This window comes from Dromiciops gliroides, chromosome 3, assembly GCF_019393635.1.
Source record: "Dromiciops gliroides isolate mDroGli1 chromosome 3, mDroGli1.pri, whole genome shotgun sequence".
Taxonomy (NCBI): Eukaryota; Metazoa; Chordata; class Mammalia; order Microbiotheria; family Microbiotheriidae; genus Dromiciops; species Dromiciops gliroides.
Genome location: NC_057863.1, coordinates 649081782 through 649092949, shown reverse-complemented (window position 1 = coordinate 649092949; position 11168 = coordinate 649081782). Strand labels below are relative to the sequence as shown.

At 42.4% G+C, this 11168-nt stretch overlaps 1 protein-coding gene across 1 annotated transcript in view; it reads right to left on the bottom strand.

Moving 5' to 3' along the window:
* Nucleotides 1-255: 255 nt before the first annotated feature.
* The window catches only part of LOC122748249 (carcinoembryonic antigen-related cell adhesion molecule 2-like), a 90491-nt gene continuing 79578 nt past the window's right edge, over nt 256-11168 (bottom strand). Inside the window, exons 11-13 of the mRNA XM_043993918.1 lie at nt 7917-8192; nt 7564-7836; nt 256-392 (exon numbers count right to left, since the gene is read on the bottom strand). Of these exons, the coding sequence (XP_043849853.1) occupies nt 256-392; nt 7564-7836; nt 7917-8192 (686 nt within the window). The remainder of the gene's footprint in view (nt 393-7563; nt 7837-7916; nt 8193-11168) is intronic.

The window sequence follows — 11168 nt, the reverse complement described above, 5'->3', positions numbered from 1 at the left end:
TGAGAATCTAAAAAAATGTTTAAATCTTGTCCCCACCCCAATGGGGAAGTGAACAAGTTTTTCCAAGAAGCAATCATGTATGAGGGATAGGGGAGAATGAAAGCCCAGAGAAGGAGCCACCCAAGGGAATTAATGCTGAAAAGTTTGAGTTTGGGAAAGAGAAGTTTATCAGATCCAGACAGAACACCATGGTGGTGACTCTCCCCTATTCAAGGAGATGTACTAGGAGGGAGGACAACTATAGGAAGCATGGTTCTACCTTCCACTCTTTCTGAAAAACAGGAAATAGATGAGAGTCCCGATGAGAGCCACTCCAGCTAGGACACCAATCACAATGGCAGCAATGGCCCCTCCAAAGAGTGAGGGGCCATTACCTCTTCCTGGAGACATGCCTGTTGTGGACAGAGAAGAGAAAAAGAACCTTGAGTGTTTTTGAGGGGTCTCCAACATGAAGTGCTTAGTACTTGTGCACAGTGCCTGGCACTCCTTAAATACCAAAAAAATGCTTATTGATTAATGAAGCAGACTTGGCCTTAGTTCCTCTGAACTTTGGTATCCCTTTGGCAAGATCACATTACAGGGTATCTGACAAATAATTGGGGACACCTTAATATTGGGCAAGCACATCAATATCTACATACTTCACCTCTGAACTCATGATTTCCTCCCCATGTTGTGCTCGCTTCCCTTCTCTCTTTTAGTTGATGCTGTGAGAAAATAATGGGATTTGGCAGATACTCAAAGGCCCACCTGGAGATTAATCTAAACTGATTGAATTAAGTGAGAGTGATTGACTTTACTGATTAGCCTACTTCAAGTTAATTAGATTGTAACTACACCTGGCTGATCTTTAAGTAGGTATTGCTCTCAGAAGCTAAGGTCTTTGATATCAACTCAAGACAACCTTCAAGTGCAGTGAACCAATGGTTTTGGATGACACTAACCAATCAGCTTGAAGCAGTGTGAAAGGACCACCTCTCCTCTGGATCTATAAAATGCTTCCACACTCAGTTTGCTTGAGTAGTTCATGGTTGAAGCAGGCTCATGGTGGAGGACTTGAGGAAGAACTAAACCAGCCTGGAACTTAAGGCTAGATAGGCCTTTTCTTAACTTTCTGAACTCCATGTGTTCTCCTTTTACTAATACCTGGTATGCTTAATGCCCAAAGATTGGTGCTAAAGCTTCTAAATTAAGGTGACCACACATTTAGATTTTAAACATCACAATGGCAAATCAACCTCTCAGTCACTGAGATTCAAATTGGAAATCATCTTTGAGCTTCTCTTCAAACCTCATGTCTTCTCAAAATTCTGTCATAGTTTCCCTAATGTTATAGTTGTTTGTGTTGATTGTTCTTGGACGATATCTCTCACATCTCCACCCTCCTCTCGGATTCTACTTCAGACTCCTTTATCTTTGCTCTTCCAAATTATGGCAATAATTTTCTCACCAGTGTTCCTGCCTCTGGTCCTCTCATCTTTCTAATTCATCCTTTATATCACTGTCCCCATTTAATGGTCCTGAAATACCGTCCTGATTATGCCACCTTCCTCCTTGAAAAGTTTTAAATAATTGTCTCTCAATCTATCCCTGAAAGGCTGTGTACTGGAAGAGAAAGAGCTCTTTCTTTCAAATCAGGAGGCCTGGATGAGAATCCTGACCCTGTAACTCGCTTGCTGTGGGATGTTGGATAAGTTCCTTCTTTTCTCTAGACATCGATTTCCCAATCTATAAAATTATGCCATATGGGGTAGGTGATCTATCTGTAACACTCATCCCAGATTTAAATCCTGTGAACATACCTTTATCTCCCTCACCACTACCCTGGCCAAATTCAAGCCCTCATCAATTTCCATCTGAATTTTTTCAATAGACTCCTTACTGGTCTTTCTGCTTCCAGTCTTCCAACCTTTGTTGGTCAAGAGCTCTATGTATTGTCTATTCATTGTCGTTGATGAAAATGATTACAATCTGCTACAGGATGGGCTAAGGGTTGCTTATGGAAATGAGATCACTTACTCTGGACAAGAAAAGAAATGAGAAAACAGACCTTGACCTACCAGGTTTTCTGTTTGTTTTTGGTGAGGCAATTGGGGTTAAGTGACTTGTCTAGGGTCACACAGCTAGTAACTGTCAAGTGTCTGAGGCCAAATTTGAACTCAGGTCTTTTTGACTCCAGGACCAGTGCTCTATCCACTGTGTCACCTAGCTACCCCCCACCAGTTCTTTAGAATTAAGTTTTTTAGTCTATTATTGTAATTTTTCCTTCAAAGTCCATTATTTTAATATATTTTTTGTTTCACTGTGATCAGTATAAGATGTATTTAATACTTTTCTTTACAGCATTTGTGTGAAGATTTTATACCCTCATGCATGGTCAGATTTTTGTGAAAGTGTCACATACAGCTGAGAAATATTTATTTTCTTTTCTATTACTATATAATAATCTTCAGAGGTCCATCACACTCAAGTCTTATAAAATTCCACTCAAATCCTTAACCTGTTTTGGTTCATATTTGTCTAGGTCTTAAAAAGGTACATTAAGGTCCATTACTAATGTCATTTTATTCTTTCAGAATTTGTTTAGCATTTCCTTTAACTGTCTAGATATTGTGATGCTTGGTGTATATTTAGTTATTTTTGTGTAGTAACTTGTCTATAGTACCTTTCAGCATAATGCAGTTTCCCTGCTTATATTTAAAAGTGAAGTCCATTTTTTGCTGTTAACTTTTCTCAGATCATGATAACTAGTGTGCTTTTATGAGTTCATCTGAAGCAGAAGAGATTTTCTCTAGCCCTTTATTTGACCTCTGTGAATCTTCATATTTCAAATGTGTTCCTTATAGACAACATATTTTTAGGCTCTTACTTTCTGATCTGGCCTGGTAACCTCTTCTGTTTTATGGGGGGGAGTTAATCTAACTTACATTTAGAGTTATAATCATTAATTGTGTATTTCCTTCTTCATTGTTTTCTCATACTTTTTTCCTCTTTTTTTCACTGTCTCCTCTATAAGGGGATGAGGGGAGACAGAGAGACAGAGACAGAGACAGAGACAGACAGAGAGAAACAGAGAGAGGGAGAGAGAGAGTCAGAGACAGAGACAGAGAGACAGTGAGAAAGACAGAAAAAGAGATAGAAATAGAGAGAATGACACACAGAGAGACAGAGACACACAGAGAGAAATGTTTGGATGTGTCTTATTTCATTAAAGGTCCATTCATACCCCCTCCATATGATTATATACAATTTTGGGGGGTTAGTCATTCTTGGTGGTAGGGATATAGTTTTGCCTTTTGGAATAGCATATTCCAATGTCAACCCACATTTATAATAATAGCAGTTAAATTTGTGTGATCTTTGCTAGGACTCCTTGGTAGTTGAATAATTTCACTTTGGATTTTTATGGTATTTTGTCTTTGGCCTGGAAACTCTGGATTTTGGCTACAATATTGTTGGTAGTTTTTATTTAGCATTTTTTTTTGAAGAGCAGAATTTCTACTATTTTCACTCCTCCTTCTGGTTCTCATACAATTGGACATTTTTATGTCATGATTTCTTGAAACAATGTCTAAACCCTCTTTTTTTCAGTTGGTTAGTCATTTCTGATTTCTCCATAATCTATGTTCCAGCCCTCCACCCCCCCTTTTTGGTGATGGTTGTTGTTTTGCATTGAGATGCCTTGTGCTTTATTCTATTTTTTCAGTATATGGACTTTGTTTTGATATTTCTTTCTGTTTAATCAATTCATTAGCTTCTGTTTGATTCATTCTAATTTTCAGTAAGGCTTTTTTTTTTTAACTTGGGTAATTTTGTTGTTGTTGTTGTTGTTGTTGTTTTTTAAGTGAGGCAATTGGGGTTAAGTGACTTGCCCAGGGTCACACAGCTAGTAAGTGTTAAGTGTCTGAGGCCGGATTTGAACTCAGGTACTCCTGACTCCAGGGCCGGTGCTCTATCCACTGTGCCACCTAGCTGCCTCCTACATGGGTAATTTTTGAACCTCTTGTACTTAGATGTTCATTATCCTTCTATGTCTTTCCTCCACAGTTGGGAAAGTAGACAGGATAGGGTGCTAGACTTGGACTCAGAAAGGCCTCAATCCAAATCTAGCCTTAGTCACTTAGCAGCTGTGTGACACTGGACCACCCCCTTAATCCCCATTTGCTTCAGTTATGTCATTTGTAAAATGGAATTAATAATAGCACTGACATCCCTGGGTGGTTGTGAGGATAAAATGAGATAATATTTGTAAAGTGCTTTGTAAACTTTAAGGTTCTATATAAATGCTATTTATAAAATAATTTTAAGCTCTTTTTTTTGCAGGGCAACAAGGGTTAAGTGACTTGTCAAGGGTCACACGGCTAGTAGGTGTCAAGTGTCTGAGGTCAGATTTGAACTCAGGTCCTCCTGAATTCAGGGCAGGCACTTTATCGACTGCACCAACTAGCTGCCCCCTACTTTTAAACTCTTAAAGAACTATTGCTTCATTTCTCCCATGAAAGCTAGTTTACATTGAGTTTAAATTAAATATTTCACTTTAAATTTTGCTTGTAGATATTTTGGATTCATTTCCCTCCCCTCCCCAGGTTTGTATCTTGGGCATTCCTGTTTTCACAATAGCTTTTTCAAAGGAGTGATTTTTTGGTTTATTCAATCTTCTAGCCTTGCTTCCTGAACTGGTACTTCCTACTAGAACCAGACTCTATACAATTCTGCGAGTAATATCTGGGCTTACTTTGGTCTTGCTTTGTATCCACTGGCATATTGCTACTGTATTCTTTGGGTATTCAGGGTTGTATTCTTTATGTATATCAGGATTGACTCAAGACAGTGATCTGCTAACTTTCAGTGTGTCCAAAGAAGCCTTATGGAGGGGGAATTCTGATTGCTGCCTGCCTTGTTTGGGTTTTTGAAGCTCTTGCCTTAGATTTTGGTCTTAGCAATACCACTGCAGACTTGTCCCTAATTGGAGTTTTGGTAGACTACTGCTGGCCCCAGCCCCTCTCAGCTAACTGCAAGCCCCCATAGTTACAAAACTAGAGGCTTCCTCTTGTTCTGAGCTCTCTGCCCTGGTTACTCATCTGTAGGTCTCAGACCCAGATAGAGAATGAAACTTCAGCTCCTTGTCCACTATATGGCCTGAGGCAATAGGTACTCCGGCCTTTAGAAACAGGTCACCTCCTCAGTTAGCACTGATTCTGTGACATAGCTCTGTTTCCACACTGCAGGGCTGCCAGTTGGCTCCTCTTCCTGTTCCCTGCAGTTCCAAGCTCATCTCTGCTGGTTCTCTGACCATTTCTTTCCCAAGTGCACCGACTAGCACCCTCATTCAGTCTCTAGTCTTCTTGTCACCTTCCTGATTAGTATGTAACGATTGGAATGACGCCACCTGCTGGAGACTTACTGTAGAAGAGTTCTGCCCATGAAGCGAAGGTCTTTGAGGGCAAGACCAGGCCCAGGAGGTGAAGGCCAGAGGGAAAGATCCTTTCATTTATTTGTTTTGTTTTGTTTTGTTTTTAGTGAGGCAATTGGGGTTAAGTGACTTGCCCAGGGTCACACAGCTAGTAAGTGTTAAGTGTCTGAGGCCAGATTTGAACTCAGGTACTCCTGACTCCAGGGCCAGTGCTCTATCCACTGCGCCACCTAGCTGCCCCTTGGTTCAGTTTCAAATTGCACTAAGCCTTTGGGGACACCCCCTATTGTAGCCCAACGATTCCCTCCACTTAAATTTTTTTTTTTTTATTGAGGCAATTGGGGTTAAGTGACTTGCCCAGGGTCACACAGCTAGTTAAGTGTTAAGTGTCTGAGGCCGGATTTGAACTCAGGTCCGAGTTCAAATCTGGCCTCAGACACTTAACACTTACTAGCTGTGTGATCCTGGGCAAGTCACTTAACCCCAATTGCCTCACTAAAAACAAAACAAAACAAAACAAATAAATGAAAGGATCTTTCCCTCTGGCCTTCACCTCCTGGGCCTGGTCTTGCCCTCAAGGACCTTCGCTTCATGGGCAGAACTCTTCTACAGTAAGTCTCCAGCAGGTGGCGTCATTCCAATCGTTACAAGTACATGAGCCCAGACTTTGGTCTTTGTAACTATGCTGACCTGGGCAGTAAAAATCACTCACTAGGTTCTCCTCTTGATCTTTTGTTCTTTCCAGACCTTTGTTGGAGTAGTTGTTATGGAGAGCTGGGCCAAAGAGCTTCTTTTTCCTCTTCCTCCTACTTAGTAATCTCTGAATGACAAAGCATTTTCCAAAAGCATTTGGAGAACAATTCCTGCTGACTCACAACTTTATTTTCTTTATTCTCATGTCCTTAGATTGGAGCTGAGCCAGATTTTGCCTGGAAGTGAGGGGCTAAAGAGGAACTTTAGATTCCCCAAATTTTTATACATCCAAATTGTTTGAACAAGTCACAAAACAACTAGAAATATGACAATGGACACATCAAAAACAAAATTCTGAACCTTGAATGTTAAGTTCCATTTTGCTGGTCTATTCAATGATGATGAGTGGCATACCAACTAGCTAGGGGTGTGATTATCATTCTTCCCTTCTAATAAAACTTCAGTGAATCCCTTTTAGCTACAGAGTAACCTTTGGTGTTCTTAGCCTGGTACTCAATACCCTTAGGAGCATTGAGGCAGCCCTTTCCAATACATCTCCTCGACATGCATTGTCTGCCCAGGCTGCACTGATCTACACTTAACACCCAGACACACATTGTAATTTTCTATATCTGAACCTTTACTTGAGCTATTTCTCCAAAGAAATAGAATATTCTAGGACCAGCTAGGTGGCACAGTGGATAATGCACCAACCCTGGATTCAAAAGGACCTGAGTTCAAATCCAGACCCAGACCCTTGACACTTACTAGCTGTGTGACCCTGAGCAGGTCACTTAACCCTCATTGCCCCACAAAAAAAGAAAGAAATAGAATATTATCCTATCCCTCCTTTGACCTGTTAAACTCTCCCCCTGCCCCAATTCTTTAAAATGCAATTCAAGTGCCAGTTCTTCTATGAACCCATTCCTTATTTCTGCTGATTCACCAACTGGAATGATTCCCTCACCTTCCATGTCTTCCACAATGTTTTATTTTGTAGCCATAGTCTAAGCATGAATGACATATAATATAGGGTATCAATTTCCTGTGTTGGGTTTTGATCCTCCTACTAGATTGTAAGGTACCTGAATATAGGAATGAAGTCTTGGTTAAACCTTGTTTTTCTCTCAATGCTTGGCACAGTGCTCTACACAAGGTCTAAACCTAAATGCATGTTGAATAATGAAGGTACTGGTATTATTCATGACAGTTTCTAATATTATTATTGGAGGATGGAAAATTGGTCTCCATTTCAACCAAGAACAAAATAGCATTAAATGGACTGACATTCACTACAAGACTGACCACATTCTCAAGAGCAAGATTCTTTCCTTACATGTTCTCTCCCAATTCACCATTAAAAACTGGCCTCTTTAATGGGCTTGAGCACTTCCTCCTGATTTCTCAATCTTGGCCAACCCAAGAAATTTCTCTGCAGGAAGGGAGAGATGACTTACCAACCACCTTGATTGTGATATCCTTAGAGATGGATAAGTTGGTCATGCTGTTCCTTGCCAAACATGTATACTTTCCTGAATGTTCCCAAGATGCACTGGTGATTTTGTAAGTGTTTCCTGAGGGTTTAAACTCCATATTGTCATTGATATGCCATTCATACTTGGCAGGGGGATAAGATAGAGCCTGACACTCTAAGGTCAGTGAGTCATTGAATTTGACCTTAATCTCCTCACTCTCAGAGTTTGGAAGAATCTTGATGTGGTCAGGTCCATCTGTGCAAAGATTAAAACGGTGAGATGTTAGTCATTGTTGGGGAAAGGATTGGAGAGGTAGGAGACAAAGTATCACTCACAGTTCACGGTTACTTTGAGGGGGTCACTTCTTTTGGTAATTATGTGATTCCAGACTTCACACTGATAGGACCCAGTATCCTTCCTTTTCACACTCCTGATGGTGAGGGTCTGGTTATTCTCAGATCTATTCATCCTCTCATTGAGTGACAGGGGCTTGTTATTGAAGAACCACAGAATGCTTAGCCCCTCATTTTTAGTGCTACATGTCAGGACCAAAGAATCATTCTCTCTGATGTTGGTGCCTTTGACAGAAATGTTAGGTTTGGCAAGATTCTCTGTAGAGAAAAAAGAGGAAAGATTTGTGTGAGGGACAAGCTTATGTCTTCTTCAGGACACCTCTTCATGAAAAAAAAATGTACCAAAATCCCAGGCCAAAACAAATTTATTACAGACATATAGGAATGGACCCTGACACCATGGGGAGGGAGATGTCTCCTGGTTCAATGGTTGAACTAATAAGGAAGGTGAGAACAAAGCACAGAGGATGGAGTGCTGTGTTCTAGAGTATCCCTCTTGGAGACAGGTCCCAGGACTTGCACAAATTTGTTACCAAGTTGGGAATGGGAGGAGGGAATAAGCATTTGTTAAGTGCCCTGGGAGAGGTCTATAGATAGGGCATCTAATGGGGAGACCTAGTGGGGTGGGAGAAGCTTGTGCTTCCACAAAGTCCCTACAGAATTTCACCTTATGCACTGCCCCTGATCCAATGATATGGTATTTGGAAAGACCTTACTGTGGTTCCTGGCACACAGTAGCCACTCAAAAATGCTTGTTCCCCTCCTCCTCCCCCTACTCCAGCTTTAATTCCTCCATTGACCAGCTGAGTACACAAAGAGGTCAGCAGATCCCCTCTGCCCCAGGAGAGATTCTGTAGTGTCTGATAAGGACTCAGTAGCCTTGGCTGTGAGGATTCCCATAGGAGGCCAACATTCTGCCACTGTCTCAGCAGCAGAGAACCAGAGGTGAGAGGAAGCATCTGTCCCAGGATCCCAGCTTGCCTGATCAATGGTCATCTGCCCTCTGCTTATCTTTGACCATATCAGTTATCAGGCCTTTTTTCCCCTGCTGGACAGCTCTGCTGGTGAGATCTCCTTTATGCTGTGGGACCTTGGCCTCCCTGGGACTTCTCCCTCTCATCCTAGGTCTCCCTTTTGGGGCCATATAAAGCAATGCTGATTTGCTTTCACACAAGGGCCCTTTAGACTCCTGGAGATTCCTCTCTGTGCCCTTCACCCTCTGACCAATCCCTCCAGCCATGACTGTGAGTCACCACATTCCTCTGGGTTGATACTTTAATGTCTCAAATAGCTGTGATTTGTAGGTGGTCTTCCCTCCACCCCATAGTCCTCTGCCCCTCTACCTTTAGACAATAGACACTATGAACCTCTGAGCTTGAAAAATCCATCGCCCTGTGGCCTAGCTTGGGGTGAGGGGCCTCTGCTCACTTGGCAAAGACCATTCCTTTACTTTTTTTTTCTTTTTGCAGGGCAATGAGGGTTGAGTGACTTGCCCAGAATCACACAGCTAGTGTCAAGTGTCTGAGACCGGATTTGAACTCAGGTCCTCCTGAATCCAGGGCCGATGCTTTAGCCACTGCGCCACCTAGCTGTCCTAGATGGACACACAGGCCTCATGGGGTGTCTCCTGCTATAGCTTGCAGGGAGTGATTATGTCCCCCATAAATTTCTTTGCCAAATCTCTCAACTAGTCTCTAAATAGTATGGCTTCTAGTCCCGCCCCCCCAACCCTGTTCTCCTTTCCTGTCACACTATAGAGAGCTCTATTCCAAAGTGTGACACCTAGAACTGAAGATGATGCTTCTGGTGACTGTCTGCCTCCAGAACATAGCCCATGCTCTGCCACCTCCAAGCTTTGCATCACGCTTCATAAAGGTTACAGCTTTAGAGCTGGGGAAGCTTATGAATGCATCTCAGAATCTTGTTTTTAAATTTACAAAATGAAAAAGGAAGGAGTAAGAAGAAAGCCAAAAGTTAATGAAAAGAAAGAAAGAATTTTCCCATCCAGGTTTCTGGACCCCCTGAAATCTAATAATGCCAGATCCAGGGCAATGTCCTCATTGGTAGAGGAAACAGCAGAAGCCCAGTATTGTGACTTGTTGATCAAACAGACAACAAGTAACTGAGGTAGATTTAGACTCAGGAACCCTGATTCCAAGGTCAACCCTCTTTCTCCTCTTAGAAAGGTGCTCAGGGCTCAGACTTTAATTGACTAGTCCATTGGTACAGAAGTAGTCAGGGCCAGAGGTACAACTTGGTCTCGGGTCTTTCTGTGCCTGAATCAACTGTTCTTTCACTTGCAGCTGCCTTAAGGACCCAGAGACATTCAAGGAAGAAAATGCAATCAGCATCTCCAGTCACTCAGGGCTGAAATAGACAGTCTCTGAGGCTCCTCCCATCTCTAGGTGCTCTCATTGGCCAAAGCAGCAGCTCTGACCAGCCCAAGAGAAGCTCAATATTAGAGGAGAGGAGAAATAGCAGATGCTGCTCTGAGATTCCCTGGGGAGCTCACTCCTCATGCACAATCCATGTCCTCTTGATCCAGAACAGTGTGTGTGGCCAAGAATATTCCCAGGCTATAGGAAGGGATCAGAAAGACTGGACAAAAAAGAAGGGAGGAGTCCAGTGCAAGGAGCAAACTCCTCATGGGTCTGGAGCCCTTCAAACCATCAGCAGCAGAAGTGAGAGAATCTCACCAGCCCAGAGACCACAGGGTCCTTGTGAGAAACAACACAGCAGCCCAGAACCAAAACCCAGGAAGCACTGTTGCAACATGAGCCCTTCTGGTCTCAGGACATCACTGCAGTAAGTTGGGGAGAAGCACATTCCTCCCAGGTGTTCTCTCCCCCTCTCCCCTGGATGGGTCAGGCCAGCACAGCCTCCTGCTGCCTGCATCTTACCCTACTCCTCTTTAGCCTCTCAGTGTTCCAGCATGCTCAATTTCCATCACACAATTATTTAAATCAACCCGTACCTGATAGAGAATTTATTAGTCTAAGTATTCTTCCTTATTGATCTACTATCATCTTCCTCCATACATTTATGCTGCAGAATTCCTGTCGAAATCCTTTTCCTGCCAGGGTCAGCTCAGTTTCCACCTCCTTCAAGACACCTTTCCTCATGTTCCCTGCTACAGCTGTCAGCCCCCTCCCCAAGTTATCTTAGAAACCTTTACCCTAGAACCAGCACTGGGCCACCTTGCTGCCAAATACTTTTATTCACCTGAATAGAGCA